The following is a 19783-nucleotide window of genomic DNA, read 5'->3' on the forward strand; positions in this document are numbered from 1 at the left end:
CTCTCTCTATACACCTGTGTGTGTACACACACACACACACACACACACACACACACACCCACACACCCCCCCCCCCCCCCGGGCCGGGGGGGGGGGGTGTGAAGCAAGCGTGAATTGGAAAGGTCTGATCCAAGTGTGGTAAGAACCTCCCGAAGCGGCCGGCCAGCGGTGCGTTAACGTGTAATTATCATCATTATTGTGATGGAAGGAGGAGGCCTGACTCCCCACCACCCCAGCGGAAGGAAGGGAGTCCTGTGCACTTGCTGGGGAAAAGGGGAAGCAGCAGAGAAGGCGGAGGGTGTGGGAGCCGCCCCGAGACTGAAGCCATCTCGCTAAGCCTAGCCGGGGACAGATAACCCGGGGCGGAGCTTTGATGGCGCTAACCGCTCCAGTTCCGTCTTTCTGGCCTTCCCAAACCACGCTTGACAAATATTTGCTGAAGGCATGAGTCCTCTTGACTGGAGACCGCAGAGTCTGCAACACATGAGATACACAGCGCGTCATCTGTGCACCCCGAGTAAGGGGACGGACGTCTCGGCTTAACGGGCGCATCCCGGGGACCTAGGGGCCCTCAGAGCATGCGAGCTGCAGGTGGGGCATGCCCTCAAAGCAACCCGGGCCCAGAATCCAACGGAGGGCGCACACGACCGCCCGGGGCCCGTCTCCTGGCCGCACCCACCTTCACCCCACGGGCCTGGCAACCGCCACCTTCCTTCCCGCTTCTGCAGCGAGGCCGAGCTTCGAGGCATGCGCGGCGGCACAACCTGACGGTTTGCGCGTCCGGTCGGCAGAAGCGCTTCAACCGTCAGCGCGCTCGACCAATCAGAGCATGTGTTAATTCCACGGAATCCCGCCCCCTGGGGGGGACTATGGCAACCGGAGGCCAATCAGGCGGCGTGTTGTTGCCGCGGAGCCCCGCCCCCAATAGGGGTACTGGGTGACGGGCGAGGGTCATGGGGTGTAAACGCTTCTGAGCTGCTGAACCTCGGAGGGCCGCCGCATCCCCTTGCCCCGCGGCGGCCATCAGCGCGCGCGGCCCCCGCACTCGGCCGCTCACCCACCGTCCCGCGGCGGCGCGGCCCATGCGGCTGGGGGCGGAGGCCGGCGCGGGCGCGGGCTGGACGTCTCAGGTGCGGCCGGCGGCCGGGAGAGGTGAGGGGGCGGCGGCGGGGCCCGCCCCGGCCCGGTGATTGGCCGCTGGCCGAGGGCAGCTGGGCGGCCTGGAGGCGCCCCGGGCGGGGAGCAGCCGGCAAAGCCTTCGGCGCGCGGAGCCGGGAAGATGCTGCTGTCCCTGGTGCTCCACATGTACTCGATGCGCTGCGTGCTGCCGGCCGCGGTGCTCCTGGGCACGGCCCCCACCTACGTGCTGGCCTGGGGGGCCTGGCGGCTGCTCTCCGCCTTCCTGCCCTCCCACTTCTACCAGGCGGTGGACGATCGGCTCTACTGCGTCTATCAGAGCATGGTGCTCTTCTTCTTCGAGAACTACACCGGCGTGCAGGTGAGGCTCTGCCCGCGCTCGGCGCCCGTCGGCCGCACCTGCCTCCTCCCGCCTCTCCACCTGGGTTCTCGGCTTGGAACCTTCCAACCGGCGCCCCGCCCCCCGCCCGGGGGACTTTAGGATCGTTCGGGTCTGCCCGGCAGATCCGGCGCCAGAAACACGTGCCGTCACCTCGTCCTCCCACCGCGAGGGGAGTCTCACGGTCTTATGTAGGCTTTGGCCCCATGCGTCTTTGCAGATACCCCAAGATCACTAGGATCTTGGAGTGATTGTAGTTCTGTTGTTCGCAGGCTACAAGTGGCACCCCCGGGTTTTGTAACTGTCTGTCTCGGGGCTTCGCGGAGTCGGTGCAGATGGACGTTTAAGTAGGGCAAGCAGTTGACAGTTTTTGGCGTTTGGTCTAAGAAGGTTGGTAATGTTTGAGGTCAAAAGTGCGCTGTGAAAAGCCGGAGACATTGTGTTGAAACGGATTGGTGTTACTATCTGGACAGCAAGTACAACTTTTTTTTTTTTCTTTTTTTGCGTTCTCCCAGTGTGAATGAAAGCTGGACGAGGAAATTAATAATTTGTTACTGTAGAAGCCCTACGGTACTTAAAATTCTGGCCAACTTACACTAGGTTTAAATGTGCGGCTCATTTTTTTTCTCTGATGACTTCGCTTCTGTTACTTGGTGGAGATTGGATCTTTATATTAAAATTTGTGGGGGGGAAATGGATAAGACCCTCTTTGGTTTTATTTCAAGCCTCTTTTACAAAAATAACATCTGCGAGTTTTCCTTTTATTTCCCAGTTGGGACAAATGAGCTTGATTCTTGGTTATGCCTTATGTCCATCCCGTTCTTCCTCTCCACGCCTCCCTCCCGTGGTCAGGCTTGGGGTGGAGGGAATGCCCTGGTATGGTTTTGTCTTTTATGCCGTTTCCCCCCCCTCCCCCCCAGAGCAGCTGTTTTCACCCCGCTGTCGACCAGCTCCTATTTTCAGTTTGCAGTTGCACTGCTGTGGATCCCTGATGACTGGGAGTTTGCCCCAGTTGGAGGTTGTTTGGGGGAAGGGAAGTAGGAGAAGCCAGGGCCTACATTTAAACCAGTGTCTGTAAGTGCTTCCTAGGAGAGAAAGATCGCTCTGCCAGATCATGGTTTCCTCTTCGTTGACTTTTAAAGTGGGCTTCATTTAACATTTTCAGGAGTTCGGGTCAATCATTAACCCCCTGTGCTCTTACTTCGCCACATTGGTTTAAACGGGTGGCTTCATCATGATTAAATCTTTAACTTCACATCACTTGACAGCCGGCCTGGGCTAGGACGAAGACAGAACCTAGGACAAAGTGCCTTACCTTTTAGAAAAATGGTGCTTCCTGTGGTGGATTATTGTGATTTTGTTCAGAGAATACAGCATGCAGTGCAATGTGTAATATACCAGTGACATACTGCGTGCTTAGCAAGGTTTCCCATTTTAAAAATGGTTGCAAAATTTCATAGTTCCTAAATTGTGTGGCTCACCTCATACCTTGTTCAGTGTGGGCTTCCAGTTTAAGGTTTTTTTTTTTTTTTTAAATGTTTATTTATCTAGAGAGAGACAGAAAGAGAGATGACGAGTGGGGGAGGGGGGAGAGAATCCCGAGCGGGCTCCACGCTGTCAGCACAGAGCCCGACTTGGGCTCAAACTCACCAACCACCGTGAGATCATGACCTGAGCTGAAACCAAGATTCAAATATTTAACCGACTGAGCCACCCAGGCACCCCTGGCAATCAGCAGTTTGATCTCTGTACTTATGGGTCTGTTTCTTTTGTGTTTTGTTTTTTAGATGACACATGTAAAGTGAAGCCATTTGGCATTTTTCTTTATGTGATTTATTTCATTTTGTGTAAAACCCTTTACATCTATCCATGTTGTCCCAAATGCCAAGATCATTCCTTTTTATGGCTGAGTAATACTCCAGTGTGTGTATGTGTGTGTGGCACATCTTTACACATTTGTCTATGAATGCTTCCATATCTTGGCTGTTATAAACAAAGCTAGAATAAACATCAGGGTGCATATCGTGTCTTGGTGATTAGTGTTTTCGTTTTCTTTGGGTAAATATCCAGTAGCGGAATGACTGGATCAGATCGTATTTGTGTTTTTAACTTTTGGAGGAATCCCCAATACTGTTTTCCACGGTGGCTGCACCACTTTGCATTCCCACCAACAGCGTGTGAGGGTTCCCTTTTCTCCACATCCTCACCAAAACTTTTTATTGTCTTTTTGATACTAGCCGTTCTGACAGATGTAATGTGATATCTCATTATGGTTTTGATTTGCATTTGCATGTTAATTAGCGGTGTTGAGCATAAATTAGAATGTTTTTAAATGGCACTTTAATGCTTTTTATTCTGGATTTAAAAAAGAAATGGTTCATGGTAGCGTAACAATATTTTTTTATGCATAGGAGTTTTAGGCTGAAGTAACAGAAGTCCATGAAATTCATGATTTGTGCTTGGCAGGTAAACCTATTTCAGCAGGTATACTTGAACGTTCCATTGGATTCTAGGTAAATGTCTGTTCTTCCTATTTCTACTACTTTCTATCATGCATTTTTTTTTTTAATTTCTTTTTTGACAGAGGAAGTGCATGAGCAGGGGAGGGGGCAGAGGGGGAGAAGGAGAATCTTACGGAGGCTCTATGCTCAGTGCAGAGCCTGACACCGGGGCTTGATCCCATGACCCTGGGATCATATCTGAGCCAAAATCAGGAGTTGGACGCTCAACTGACTGAGCCACCCAGACACCCCTCCCATGCGGTTTTGACACAGGAGAACATTTATGTTGCTAAAGTTACTGTTTATAACTATTTATCCTTTTAGGTTCTCCTAGAATCTTTTTAGTACTGAGATTCAACTGGGTACCTTCACCATTTACTTTGCAATAAGCAGTAGGGTTTTTAAAGTTTCAGGGCACCTGGGTGACTCAGTTGGTTAAACATCTTGACTTCAGCTCAGGTCATGATCTCACAATCCGTGGGTTTGAGCTCTGTGTCAGGGTCTGTGCTGACAACTCAGAGCCTGGAGCCTGCTTCAGATTCTGTCTCTCTGTGTCTCTGTCTGTGTCCCTGCTCGCTCTCTCTCTCTCTCTCTCTCTAAAAAAAATAAACATTAAAAAAAATTCAAAGAAAGGATTTTAAAAGTTTCATATATCTCTCAATTTGAGACTCACTGAAAATCAATACACACTTCTGTATCATTTTGAGGGGCACTGATTCAAATAATTATATTTCTTTTCTGTTGCTGCCATAACAAATGACCTCAAATTTAGTGGCTTAAAACAAGAGAAATTTAATCTCACAGTTCTAGAGGCCAAGTGTCTGAAATCGGAGTGTTTGCTGGTTTACGCTCCCTCCTGAAGCTCTGTGGCAGCGTCATTTCTTTGGCTGTTCCAGATTCGGTGGCTGTTGGCATTCCTTGACTTGTGGCCATGTAAGTCCACAGTCTGCCTCCTCTTCTGTCTCAAATGTCCCTCTGCCTTCTCTTCTAAGGACACTTGTCATGGGTTTAGGGCCCACGCAGATAATCCAGGATGAGCCCCTCAGCTCAGATGCATTGACTTAATCGCAAATGCAAAGACCGTTTTCCTGAGTAAGGTCACGCTCACAGGTTACAGGCGTAAGACACGGACAGTCTTTTGTGGGGTCAGCATTCAGCCCGCTAAGTAACTCAATTCTGCTCATTCTTAGAGCTGGAGTTCAAGAGCAACTTGGGAAGCTAAAAAGAAAGTGGGGAATACTGGCAGAGGCAGTGGTGAGGACTCAGGAGTTGGAAGGTGATGTGATTACTGTAGTCTGGAGTTTCTGTCCTAGGGTGCTGTCCTGATTGTTGAGATTCCTGCATAAACAGTAATTGTGATAGTTATGGCAGATGATGAAAAATGCAAACATGTTGTTTTGGAAGCTGTTAAAAGTTCATGTACTTTTTTTCTAAATGTCAGAATTCTCTTGTCATTATTTTCTTTTTTTTTATTTTATTTTTTTATTTTTTTTTTCAACGTTTTTTATTTTATTTTTTGGGACAGAGAAAGACAGAGCATGAACGGGGGAGGGGCAGACAGAGAGGGAGACACAGAATCGGAAACCGGCTCCAGGCTCTGAGCCATCAGCCCAGAGCCCGACGTGGGCACGACCGTGAGATCGTGACCTGGCTGAGGTCGGACGCTCAACTGACTGCGCCACCCAGGCGCCCCAACTTGTCATTATTTTCAAAAACAATTCTACTCTTTCCCCTCCTTCCAGTGGAATGCACTAAACACTGATCATTGATATTGGCAGGACAAAAATATCTAGAGATACAATACACGTCTCCTAATCAACATCTAATAAACAGTTGAGTCAAATTTTTTTCCTGCTTAAATCATTTTGTACCACTCAGAATTTACTTTAAAATGTTTTACATTAATAGCCCTATCTTCTAATTTGCTCTTCCTCAAATGCTAACGTGATCTATTGTAACAACAAAATGTGGACTTTGAGATACAAAAAATTTAGTCTTTCAACTGACCTACTTCAAGTACAAAATGGTCCAAAAACCACTGGAAAGAAGATACTTTATGCCTAAGATTTTGATGTTTTTTTAAAATGTGCTCAGTTAGAATACTCTTAAATAAATCTCTGATAATGCATACCTTTAATGAAAACATTATTTTGAGTTCCTCAGGAACAACCAAAGCTTTCCTATTCTAGGTATGGTCTCTAAGACCATTTATAACTGGTTCTCTCTGTAGCTAATCTATTAGAATGAATCATGTTTATTTAGAACAAGAGAAGGGCCTTTATGAGTCGGCCTCCTTTTTATTGCATCTGGATGCTGTCTGCATTTCTGCTAAAACATTGCCCAGAGACGTCTTGAATATCAGTCGTCATAAAGAGGATATAAATATTTTGTATCCTTGATTTACTTTTTCTCTATTTATTCAGCATCCACGTGAAGACCTTAAAAGACCTTAGATTACTTCCTTCAGTGTAGCGGGTGTAAGGGAGCTGGCCAGATGGGCTTGTGCTTGGGCATTTGCTTGTTCAAGAATGACACCGGCCTTTCAGAGAGGAAATTAAACAATCCCCAAATCAAATATGATGTTAGTCTAACACATTTGAAGTCTGGCTAAGGAATAGGCTTCTAAGAAAATCTTAGAGAAATGTAATTAGAGCCGTGCTTTTATACTTCCTATAAATAAAGCCCCCCCCATTGAGCAAACAAGTTATTTTAGGTTGCATTGGTGTAAGATTTCTTTTAATGTCTTTTTTCTATTTTAAATCACAGATACAATAAAATACTGAATGATACAATAGTTTGAGAAAGTTAAAGTTCCCTCCACCCACACACACCTTGCCCAAGTATGCAACAATTTGGTGTGTAACTTTAGATTTCTTCTCATTAAATAAATGTACATTGTGGGAAGACTCCGCCAATGAATTCACCTTTTGGATGTTTTTGTTTGTTTTGTTTTGTAGTGTTTAGTTATTTTAGAGACAGAAAGAGAGGGCAGGGGAGGGGCAGAGAGAGAGGGAGACCGAGCATCTGAAGCAGACTCTGCACTGTCAGCACAGAGCCCCACACCGAGCTCGAACTGGCAAACCACGAGATCATGATCTGACCCAAAGTTGGGCGCTTAATGACTGAGCCACCCAGACACCCTTGGATAGGTTTTGTAGTAGCGCTGTATATGCCTGTGACCCCTGGGGACACCTCTGTGCTGTTAGGATGAGGAAAAGAAAAGTATGAATCTAAAGATCAGTTTACTTTCCCTCTTTTGTGAATTTGTCTGAATTTGTGGAGCTGAATGAACTGAAGGCTGACTCTTCCAAAATGAAATCACAAGTTTATTTTTACTTTGATATTTTCTCTTTTTTTTTTTTATTTAAATTTTTTTTAACGTTCATTTTTGAGAGAGAGCGTGAGAAGGGGAGGAGCAGAGAGAGGGAGACACAGAATCCTAAAACAGGCTCCAGGCTCTGAGCCGTCAGCACAGAGCCCCACGCGGGGCTCGAACCCACGACCCGCAAGACCATGACCTAAGCTGAAGTCGGACACTTAATCAACTGAGCCACCCAGGCGCCCCGATATTTTCTCATTTTATTATGGTTTCTTAAACACAGGTTTAATACAACCCCAAACTAGGTAGTAACTTCTAAGGAGTCCCCAGAAACTTTCCTTCCTTCCTTCCTTCCTTCCTTCCTTCCTTCCTTCCTTCCTTCCTTCCTTCCCTCATACATACAGTACTGGAGTGTGTACCCTGTTCCAGTCCTGTGCTGGGTGCTAAGGGGTAGGTGGGGAAACCAGAGACAAGATCCCTCCCCTCATGGAGCTCACCCTCTGGTGGGACACAAGCAGTAGCGACAGAATTACAACGTACCGTGCTCTATGAGATTGAGACTAGTGGGTGGAGGGCAGGGGGCTGGGGAAGTTTGCCCAAGCAAGTGACATTTGCACGGAGCTCTGACAAAGGGCCGGTGTAGTAATCCCGGCAAGAGATGGGGGTCAGAGTAATGGGCAGAGTGGACATGGAAAGAATGGAAAGAACCCTGGATCCATCTTCAAGGTAGCTGGGCCTAGTGACTGGAGGTGAAGGAGAAAGGAGAGGAAGGGGTTCCTAACAAACTTGGCATTTCGTGAGTGCTGACTGTGTGTCTGGTGTTGTACTACCATCGGCCTGTCACCCTTACAAGGTAGGCGCCTTCTTCCCCTTTACCCTGAGGAACAGAGGCACAAAGAGTTCACATGTGTGGTAGCTGAGGCAGGATTCCGTATATGGCGCTCCGGCTTCAGGACCCATTTTCCGAAGATGCTTTGCCAGGTGGTGTGGTTATGTTGCTTGGAACGAGATCCAACTCTCGATTTATTCATGCCAGGAAAAGCGTGCACGAACAATCCCAGTAGAGGCTGACCCTGAGATGGGAGTGTCCGTGTTTGTCAGCTTGGTGACACGAAGGTGAGACAGCTGCCTGGATTATTCAGGAAGGCTGTGTCACTTATCCTGAACTGCTTTGAATCCTATTTCAAACAGGAGTTAAGTATCACGGCATGCTTAGGAGAAAGAGGCCCTCGATTGATAACTGAACGAAAATGAAGATTCCTAAGGGTGGCCTTCAAAGCCGTCTAAATTCTGCCCTGGCCAGTTTTTCCTTTCACTGGTTTCACTGTAGGCCAACCACTGCTTCCTCCCCAGGCCCCAGAGGCCCCGGTGTGTTTTCAGCCACGTGCCTTTGGACCACTCTTCTGTAGCTACTTTCTTCCTACTCAGGCCCCAGCTCTTCCTCACCCCCTCTTGGTGTCAGGATCACATACGTGATATTAACATAACATCAGCATATTTTAACGTCTGTATTGCCCTCTCCACAAGGTTGTAACCTTTTGGAGATGGCAATAAAGGGGAGAATAGTTTGACTTGATTTTTGCCTTTAACCAAAGGGCGGAAGTACTTGGGATGCTGGTCTGGTTGGGTTTCTGTGGAAGTGTGGATCCACTGTTAATGGGGATGGATTCTTGAAGGACCTTACTGGTTGACAGGTTTTGATTTAACAGGGACAGCAGGTCTGGTGAGTCTGATTGTATTCCTAAGTAGGTAAAGGGGAAAGAGAAAAGAACAGTACCCTCAGAGGTACCACTGAGAAAGAAGAACGTCAGACACTTTGTAGAAGAGGGAGTTCTAAGGGTGCCCAGGTGGCTCAGTCGGTTGAGTGTCGGACTCTTGGTTTTGGTTCAGGTCATGATCGCATGGTTCCCGGGATCGAGGAAGTCTGCCTTGTCGCTGACAGCACGGAGCCTGCTTGGGATTCTCTCCCTCTCCCTCTGTCTCTCTCTCACAAAAGAAAGAAAGAAACGTAAAAAATAAATAAAAGCGGGCCTTCTGGAACAGCCAGCAACATAGAGAAACCTTTATTGACTTCTCAGTAAACACCTGTACTTTTTGCTGCTTTTGAACCTATGCGGTTCTCTAAGGTTTGTTCCTCTTTCTCTGTGGGAACCAGCGATGCGCTTTGTTGTAAGTGGTATCTTAAGACAGCCTTACTCTGCCTGGTGTCCGGGCGGGAATTTCAAGAGCACAAAGAAATGAGGGGGTTGACACCTGGAAAGGAGCATCACCTTAACTGCTAACCACATGCCAGGCTCTCAGGTTTTAGATTAAGAAAGTCGTCTCTACTCTCCAGTGACACACAATTCGGCAGTGTAGGAGGAAGTCACTTTAAAAAAGTGTATATGAGATAAGTTATTTCTAAAGGAAAGAAGTGAATAAAGAGCTGAGGAAATTGAGGAGTCATGCGTGTGAATCCCAGCACTTGCTTCGCTGTAGGGAGCATCGTGCATAAGCAGGTGGTTCCGGAAGTTGGGTCCTGCAGAATGGATGCCAGCGCTTAGCAGCTCACAGATTGCTGTGCTCCCATCCTTAACTTGTCTTTCTGGAGGAAAAACATTTTTTTAACTTATTATTTGAGAGAGAGAGAGAGCGAGCAAGCGAGCACACACACAGGAGGGGCAGAGAGGGGGAGAGAGAGAATCCCAAGCAGGTGCTGAGCTGTCAGCCCAGAGCCCGATGCGGGGCTCTGTCCCACCACGGTGGTATCATGACCAGAGTGGGAACCAGGAGTCCCACACTTAACTTAACCCATTGAGCCACCCAGGTGCTGAGGAAAATTTTTTATGTCTTATTTTTTTCTCATGAGTATCTTATCTCCTTAGAATTCAGATTGAAAAAATCACATAAGCTCCTAGTATTTGGAATTTTTGCAGAGAATAGTTTTGTGCCCGTCAAAACAGTTTTGGATCTTGGTGTGAGAAACGGGAGCGTGATTCCTCGTTCTCTGCCACCGTGTGTGTCGACTTGAGTAAGTCAGTGTCTCAACTCCATATTCTCATCCTTAAGTGGACTACTGACTGTCATTTTATTTTCAAGAGTAAATGAGATAATATGTGAAACTGCCCTCAATGAGTGGTGCATTGTAGATGCTCAGAAAAACACACCCTAAAGAGTAAGGACAATACCAAGAGATTTACATGAGGAATGTACAAGAAAGCTTTGTGATTCGTAAGGTTCCTTTTTAAATGTTGCTCGATCATTATCTTCACATACTGGTTATTAGACAAATGGCTATGTGTATAATTTGATCTTGGTTCTGAGGGGCATCAGACTTCCTGTTCAGTGAAGTGTTGTTTCAGATTGAGCAGAAAAAGACCAGTGTTTTTGTTCGCATTACAGTAAAAATCTTGTACTGGTTAACCGGTAGTATATTCCATTGGCATAAAAAAAATACTGTTGAAAATTCATTTTAAATGATTATAAACAGTGTAGATTATACATGTAATCTTATTAGAACACATTCTTTATACACATTTCTGTGTAATCAGAGACTTTTTTCTCTTATTCATCACTTAACACAGTTTTGAATAAAAAACTTCACTATTGGACGGTGGTAAGAACAAGTTAGCTTTTGGAGGGATAGTTAACTATATTCAAAGCATGGCACGACTAGTGTCGTAAATTTCACCACACCCGCATGAGGAGTGGTTGCTGTTATTACAATCATTTTACTTGTAAAGAAATAGATGAGAGAGGTAAGGTATTTTTACTCAAGTTCACATAGTAAGGTGATAGACTAGGATTCAAATCTAAGTCGTTTTTTTTTTTTTTTCCCTTAATGTTTATTTTTGAGAGTGCTAGTGGGGGAGGGAGGAGTGCAGAGAGAGGAGGGGACAGAGGATCCCCAGTGGGCTACACGCTGTGGGGCTCGTACTCCGGAACCATGAGATCTTGACCTGAGCCGGAGTGGAGTCCGATGCCCAGCCGACTGAGCCCCCCAGGTGCCCTTCACATCCGAGTCTTAATTCAAATCAAATACTTTAGCCTGGGCTCTTTTTTTTTTTTTTTTTAATTTTTTTTTTAAATTTTTTTTTCAACTTTTTTTTTTTTTTTTTTAATTTTTGGGACAGAGAGAGACAGAGCATGAACGGGGGAGGGGCACAGAGAGAGGGAGACACAGAATCGGAAACAGGCTCCAGGCTCCGAGCCATCAGCCCAGAGCCCGACGCGGGGCTCGAACCCACGGACCGCGAGATCGTGACCTGGCTGAAGTCGGACGCTTAACCGACTGCGCCACCCAGGCGCCCCTAGCCTGGGCTCTTAGTGACTGTTATGTTGCACTGCAGAGGAGGAAAAGCTCTTCCTCCGCTTTCTTAGGTTTATAGCTGAGGTCTGCGCATCAAACTGATAAAAGCCAGATTAACGGGCGAAAAGACATTTTCTGATGTTAATGTTTTACATGCATTGGTGCCTCACAGAAAAGAAGTGGAGACCAAAAGAACTGAATAGACTCGGCTTAGGGGTTTATATGTCATGTTAACAAAGGGCAGTAACTTGTGGAAACATGGCTAGATAGAACAAGGGCTTCGGACCTTTTTTGGGCTGGTAAATTGTGGGAAGGTCCCTGGGGAATGTGTGCTAGAAAAGGGTGGTTTAGTAAGCTTTGCTCTGCAGACTCATCGGCTGCCTCTGGTCTTCCTGGCACTTTAGAAGGGAACACCTTTAGGAAGGGGTATTAATGTCACCTGGACAAACGGAAGTTTATGCCTCAGGCAGGCAGAAGGGGTGTCTGCTGTTCCTTACTTGCCTTCAGCTCAAAGTAATGCCATGGCAAAGGGGCATATTTGGGGCTAGCATGCTCTGACCCCCCTCAACAGACTCTATACTTAAGGGCAGTGAGAAAGTTAAAAAGTTCACTTTGCTTGCTGAAAAAAAATGGGTATTATTGGGATAAATGAAGAATCTTGTTTGGTTTTTTTTTTCCCCACAAAGAAAGAATGCTGTACATCCGTGTCCTGGTGGTGTCATCAGTTGGGTATTCTACTGTCTACTGTGTTAAACGTGATTGCTTTCGATTCCATTTCACTACCTCTTTTCAGGATACAGAGAGTCTTCAGGTTGTTTACATATCATGGAGAAGAGTAAACAATGTAAAGATGATGGTGAGGGAAAGAAGTCCAGCTCAGTTCATGCCTTCTTCTGATAGCCCTTTGGGCAGGTTTGTGTGACTAAAGCAGAATAGTCACCAGAGTGTTGCCATGAAGATAATTATTCATGGAGCATTTTTATTGTCCCCTTCTAATAAAATGAAAAGGAAAAAGGACTCTAGATGAGCTTTTAAGAAATGGGTGAGCCTAAAATCGAACAATTATGATGAATCTAAAATTAAAGAGTTAGGAATAACAAAAAAGCCGTATGTTTTTCATCTGCCTGATTTTGAAGGAACAAATTACCTGCGAAAAAACCGGATTAATGTGATTCGAAATACGTGTACTAGAAGATTCCCAGAATGGATGCCTTAAAAAGTCACTGGTGCACTTAAAGCATTTTACTTTGTTTATTCCAAAACCTCTTAGTGCTGAAAATGAGATGCAGCTTTATCTACTTGTGAAAAATAAAAGTGCAACTTAATGATTCAGTAAACTTGTGCTCAAAACCACCTGAGTGCTAAGCCCTGGGGTAGAAAAATGAAGAGGACCCTGCCACGGAAGAGCTTATGAGCTCTAAGGGGTAGGATACGCACACATGCACACAGCGCGTGGATGCTCCCATAGGAGTGTGAACAGGGTTCATCCTGGTGCAAAAGGGAGTGTGATTAATCCTGGGCTCTGGGTTAGAATGAGAGGGCGCAGGTAGGCTTATAGGTCGTCAATAGAATTGTCGGGGAGGAAGAACTTCCTCTGCCCTGCGGTCCTTCCAGCTGGACTTAGACTCCAGTTGCCATGAGACAGATGAACAGGAGAAAATCAAATTTAATAGGCATATGTATGGGACGCCACACAGGCGGATGGCGAAGATAGTGAGGCCCTGTGATGCTTACAGGAGCCGAGGACAAGGGAAGGGTCTGCAGATCCAAAGTGGAGAAGGCCTTTAGCAGGAAGCTAAAGGAGATGATTTGAAAAACAAAGGCTGCTCTATTATGCAAATAAGTTTCTTAGGTAAAGAGGAGTCTGTGTTAATTGCTCTCTTCCTCGTACAGGCTCCCCTTTTCAATGCAAATTTAGGCAGTTGAGAGGAGGGGAGAGAGAGAGGCAGGCAGGTATCTTTTCCTGCATCTGCTGGGTTTTGATTACTTTGAACTTGAAATAATCTTTTTGCCAAAGTGGACTATCTTGGGGCAGCTTGCCCTTTTGTGTTTATAGTTATGTGTATGGGTATGTTGTAAATTCTTAGAAACTTTTTTTTTTACATTTAGCGAACACTACACCTGTCTGTCTCGTTGTATACTTAGTAAGGTAGTAATCGCTGTTAAGTATTTTGAGATTCTGCATTCTTAAAAAATGAAAATTTTTTCTTCCTCTCCATGTTAGTAAATTGAAAAACGAACTTTCCACCTAATGAAAGAAATTTGACAATTTCAAATTAGAACGAAAAGTTTTTTCTTTGAAATCTGGTAAATCAAGTGAAGGACCTTAAAACTTCATATATATGATACCTAACATTGTAATTCTGTGTTCCTTTCTTTGGTTAGTCAACATTTTTTCAAAGTACTTAAGAATGATATGCAACTATTACAATAAGATTTGCAGTTCATAATTTCATTTACTTTGCTTTTAGATATTTTCAAGTTTTAATTTGGAAGACTACTCTTTTCTAACTTATTTCTGTTGAATTTACAGTGGCAAATGAAAAAACTTAAATAGGCAATCATCCAAATGCCTACTTTAAGATATTATGTTTTGTGAAAGGCTTACCCTCTTTTGTACCATCCTGCATTTCATTTGGAAATAGCTTTTATTTCATATCAAACAGTATTGATATCATATCAATCAATATCATATCATATCAGTTTGATATTCATATCAAACAGTAATCTTTAAAAGTATGATTGATGTATTATGTATTTTCCCTTAAGTGGCTATGAATTCATTGTTGTGGCTTTTTTCCCCCTTCTGAGTGGTGTAGCTGTAGAACTACATTTTCTCTATCTGTTTTGCCCAATTAAGTTCATTGCTTATCTGGGGCGCTTGGGTGGCTCAGTTGGTTGAGCGTCCGACTTTGGCTCAGGTCACGATCTCACGGCCCGTGAGTTCGAGCCCCGCGTTGGGCTCTGTGCTGACAGCTCAAAGCTTGGAGCCTGCTTCATGTTCTGGGTCTCCCTCTCTCTCTCAAAAATAAATAAACATTAAAAAAAGTTTTAAAAAATTCATTGCTTATCTTACTGTCTCTGGCTACTGTAGAGGCCACTTTTAGGCAGCAGGCTTGAGCAGTGGAAACTCAAGGCAAAAGGGCCCAGAGCGACCACCAAGCTGAATGCAGAGAGGCTCATTAAGTGACCCACCAGGAACGGCCGTAGGCACTAACTAGCCAACGGGCCACTGACAGCCAGGCACAGCTACCAAAAACGGGAGAGTTCCATATGTTCCCATCCTTCCTCACTCCACCCTGTAACTAAAGCCCCTCACCATCACCTCCTGGAGGAGTGTCTCCTCTGCTGTCCTGCCTGCTGCTTTCTGCAGTGTATTCAGTAAACTTCCATCTCCCTTGCTCCGCCTGGGGTGAATCCTTTCACTGCCTGCGCCACCGGCCCCCATCTAATCAGCACACACCGGAATTACCACAGTCAATCTAAAATAACACCTTTTCATAACTTGTCTGTTATCTGCCCTTCAGAGGCTACAGCCTAGCAGTCTGTTACCCAAGCCCAGAGCAGGATAGCAAAAGGAGGGTCTCTTCTTGTATGGTTCAAGTGCTGACTTCAGCTTGAGGGCAGGCAGGTCTCCAAAGAGTAGTAACCTTTAAATGGGAGTGTGTCATCCAAGGAACTTAAGCCAGAAAACAGTCGCATCGCTGCAGTACCATAAACCCAGTGCGTTGTAGCCAATGGACTCGAAGCAGTTCTGGCTTTTCGGTGAGAGAACGGGGATTGCTCACAGACAAGAAACTCCCTTTTAACCCTGCGTAGATCAAACTATTGGCTTAGGGTTTGGTTTTGTTTTGTTGGCACTGATTTCCTTTATTAATAAAAATTTAAGCAAATATCTAAACAATTATGTGTTACAAATTACATGTATAGCACTGAATAGTTTTCTGAGGAAGATCCTAGAAATCTCAGTCTGAGTTCCTGACGTCCAGACAGACCTCTATGCCCTCTGTTTCCATTTTTCTACAGAGATGCTGGGTTAATGTCATTTTCTTTCTTCTGTTGTTAAGATAGTAATGAAGAGTGTTGCCACCAATATATCTGTGTGGATATCTAAAAAGCCTTGCTTGATTCATAATCTTGCATAATCCATGATCACAAGGTACAGAAACAAAAATGCCCTGAGTAAAAAAATACCACTGTTAGCAGTCCTTTCCTTTAAAGTCTTTAAAAATATACTTTTAACTTCTTTAAATAATTATGAAACATTTACATTTAAGACATGCAGAACTACAGAAAAACTTCTATAACGAACACCTGTGTTCCCACCATCCGGTTTAAGAAATAAAACATGACTTCTAAGAGTTGAAGCCGCTGTGTACCCTCCCATGTTGAAGCCTCCCCCCTTTGCTGGAAGTCACCTGTATCCTGAACTTTCTTGTTCTCTTGTTTTATTTCTTAGTTTTTAATTTTCTTAACTAAGTTCCATGTCCATCATGGGGCTTGAATTCGTGACTCTGAGATCAAGAGTCACATGTTCCACCGACTGAGCCAGCCAGGCACCCCAGCGAGTGTTCTTCACAGAGCTACCGAGAGTCCTAATCATGAACCGTGTTTCCCTGTTACAAAATCACGTTTTAGTCTTGAGTGCGGTATTCAGAAGACTTTTCCATTCTGATTCGGGTCTCTGTGGGGTCTCCCTGCTCCAGCTCACCAGCCCTGCAGGTAGCTTGGTCTGACTGCGATACCGCTAAGATGCCTCAACAGGTCTCAGACACTACCGATTCCATTTCTTCGTCCACCTTTTCATGAACGTCCTTCCTTCGTCTCATTTGCTGAAATCACACCTAATGGATGCTGCTTCTACTCCACAGTTGACAGTTCTTTAATATAAAATGTGCCGTATTTTCATCAAGTTTGCATTACGTCTCATTACAGTTGTATGTATCCATGGCTGTCTCGGTACACGGTAGGCTTTTTGAAGGGAGGCGTATCTTACAAAAAGGGTTCCGGAGATTGTAAGCGGTCAGTAAATGCTTCTGCTTTTCTCATGAGGATGTTGATCATTCTGTTCCACTGTATGACCTGCTCTGCACTAACTACGATAAACCTGTGCCACTTATGGTCTCTGATGCTTCTGAGAGAAATCTAATCTTTGTCCATCCTGGATGGAGATATTCATGACGTTGCCGATTCTTTGACCTGTTTTGTTACAGTGGTGCATGTTTTGAGATGTTAAAGTAACGTTTCTTTCTGTTTTATCTTTCAGATATTGCTATATGGAGATTTGCCAAAAAATAAAGAAAACATAATATATTTAGCAAATCATCAAAGCACAGGTTTGTATTTCATTTGCATGAAATGTAGGTTTTCTACAGAAAGTAGATGGGCTTTCAAAGTGATGTTTTTATTCCTCTAAATGAATTTTTGTTGCTGTTAAAACATGAATTTTCAATGCAGACATTATATCATGATCTTATATTTTTATGATTTTACTTTTTTGGAAAGTCAGGAATATGAAAACTGGATTTTCCTAAACTTACCCTTCTCCCTTGAATGGGTGTAAATAAGCCATTTTCTTTCATTTATTCTGTTTCTTTGAATAGTTCTTTAAATAATTTATGCCTTCTTTTTTAAGTTATGTTTCTGGAAGTAAAATTGGGTCAAAGGGTATACACATCTTACATATTTGACTGTTAAGTTGCAGAAAGGTTGTGCTAGTAAGTGACTACTCCTTCCCTAGAGACAGTACTGTATTAATTTCTAATATCTGCAGTTCCTTTTGCCTCATCAAATGTTTTGCTTTAATTATAGCTTGCTGTTCTGTCTGAAGAAACACAGAAGACTCTGGTCTTCGATTATAGTGCCGTGTATACTTTAAGGCACTTTAAAAAAAACTTCTTATTTTGAAATAATTATAGATTCTCAAGAACTTGCGAAAATAGTATATGGAGTCCATGACGTGTTAATCAATTTCCCCAGGGATGGCGTGTTATGTAGCTGTTGTACAGTATCGAAACCCAAGAAACTGGTCCTGGTTCAGGTACTTTTTAGTTCAACAAATAATTCAGTCCAGAGGAAATCCCACTTCTTTTTATCAAACCCGTAACTGCTTCTGATGCGCCCTCGCCAAAGTCCATTTTTATTACTTTAAAAAGTGTAGTACCCAGGAGTTCAAAGCCATACCAGCCTGATGGACGATTGTACCGTAATGGAAAATCACTTCAGCCTTGGCTGTTTATCTTCCTCCTGTCAACGGTGTACCTTCACGATTATGATTTGGCTGCTTTTAGCACTGCCTGTGCCCTAGGTAAGGTAGAGGAAGGAGGCAGAGGTTGAAGTGCATTTTTCTCAGTTTTGCTCATTGGTGATTATGCTCTGCTTTATGGGACAAGAGTTGATTTTATGGGACAAGGGTTGATAGGAGTTTTGAGGCAGCCGAGCCACAAGATGACAGTCAGTGTCTGCTTCTAACGCTGGCCTGTAGGGCAGGCCAGGGATTTCAGTGTTTCTCCGGATGTGCCGGGCTTCCCTACCACCAGCGTCCTGCTCCTGCTGTCTGCTGCCGATGACGCATGTCTCCCGGGCTTCTAATCTCTGAATGTGAAGGACTCAGGGGTCCAGGGTAGGGAGCGGCTCACGCTGGCCCAGATTTCCTTTGCATTGACCCACTGGTTAATTTCATTAAAGTTTTTTTTGGCCTAAGAGGATTCTGTCTTCAGATTCGTTGTTCAGGTTCCCTGCCCGGCCCCCCCCCCCCGTTTTCCAGGTTTCGGTGTGGAAATAGTTGATGAATGGCACCGTGGAGCTAGCGTGAACACATGCCTGGAGGCGGTGGGGACAAATAGTAACAATAAGATAACCGCTACTGTCATGCCAGTGTGGGTGCTTCCTACGCGCTGGCCTTTATATACGTTACTTCGGAGGGAGGGCTTTTGGAAGAGAGCGGTTTTGTTTTGTTTCCTGCTTGTGTTTGGAGCTAGAAAGCAATATGGGAAGTATGAGCTCCACAGTCAGCCCACACCTGGCCTGAAGAAAGGTCTCACTTCCCAGGTTGGAGAGCCATGCCCTCGTCCCCTTAACCTGACCCCGAGGGCCTCAGACTTCCTGGTAGTGGGTCCTATACCAGTCAGCCTTCAGGATTGGAGAAAGGCGCTTTTCTGAATGCCTGTTTAAAAACCCACAGCTTGGGAACGTAACCAGATAGTGATGTTAAATTACGTTAGAATTGCCGGTTTTAGTCAGAATATGAAGGAATATGCCCAGAAAAATGAGCACATACAAATTTGTGTGTAGTTCCCGGTTCCAGAGGCCCCCAAGGCTTATGCATGTCCACGGGTCATTGGCCGGTGGTGTCTGGGTGCCCTTTTTAAAACCCCTCTGAGATTATTAACCGCAAATGAGTATCTAAAAACGTAACTAGCAGAAAGAATATTTCCGTGTTCACCTTAGACTTTCCAGCCCACCATCTACAAGGCCTGCCCGAATCTGAATCTCTTCTCGGCCTGACCTTCCAGACAACTGACATTTTAATTAGTTTCTCTTCTCTGTTGTTTTCACTTGATGTGTCCTTTTTAGTCTCTTGTAACTTCTCTGCTGTGAGGATATAGGGGCCATTCTTCCTTCCCCTCAGCCTGTTTAAAGATCTGCTTTTGACACTGTTTGCCTCAATCTCATGAAATGCACCCTTTTCTTGGTTTAAGTGACATTTGTCTTGACTGACCGCATATGTGGTGAGTAGATGATCATAAAAAGACACGGGCTTTGCAGTCAGACCCTCGTTCATAAGCTGTTCCGCAACAGGCTGTGTGACAGTGGGCAGATTATCTAGCTTCTCAGCCTTCCCCATAGGCAGTGAGTGATGTCTACTGCTCAGGGTTTGGGGGCAATTTCCATAGGCTAGCTTCTGGTTTCTCAGCCCGCCTGGCTTATTGGGGACATTTCGCGGGCGGGCGGGGGGGGTGGTGATGATGATGGTGGTGATGGTGGTGATGGTGATGATGATGATGGTGGTGATGATGATGATGGTGATGGTGGTGATGATGATGATGGTGATGATGGTGATGGTGATGATGATGATGATGATGGTGGTGATGATGATGATGATGGTGGTGATGATGATGATGATGATGGTGATGATGATGATGATGGTGATGATGATG

At 45.0% G+C, this 19783-nt stretch overlaps 1 protein-coding gene across 3 annotated transcripts in view; it reads left to right on the forward strand.

Annotated features, from left to right (window-relative positions):
* Window positions 1–984: 984 nt before the first annotated feature.
* AGPAT5 (1-acylglycerol-3-phosphate O-acyltransferase 5) overlaps window positions 985–19783 on the forward strand; it is a 59499-nt gene continuing 40700 nt past the window's right edge. For all 3 annotated transcript variants that reach the window (XR_005794875.1, XM_040489813.1, XM_040489814.1), the window contains exons 1-2: window positions 985–1498; window positions 16891–16960. Coding sequence is in view for 2 of the 3 variants with exons in the window: in XM_040489813.1 (XP_040345747.1) it covers window positions 1280–1498; window positions 16891–16960 (289 nt within the window). In the remaining variant the exon portion in view is untranslated. The remainder of the gene's footprint in view (window positions 1499–16890; window positions 16961–19783) is intronic.

Source organism: Herpailurus yagouaroundi, unplaced genomic scaffold, assembly GCF_014898765.1.
Source record: "Herpailurus yagouaroundi ecotype Mexico unplaced genomic scaffold, PumYag 181, whole genome shotgun sequence".
NCBI lineage: Eukaryota > Metazoa > Chordata > Mammalia > Carnivora > Felidae > Herpailurus > Herpailurus yagouaroundi.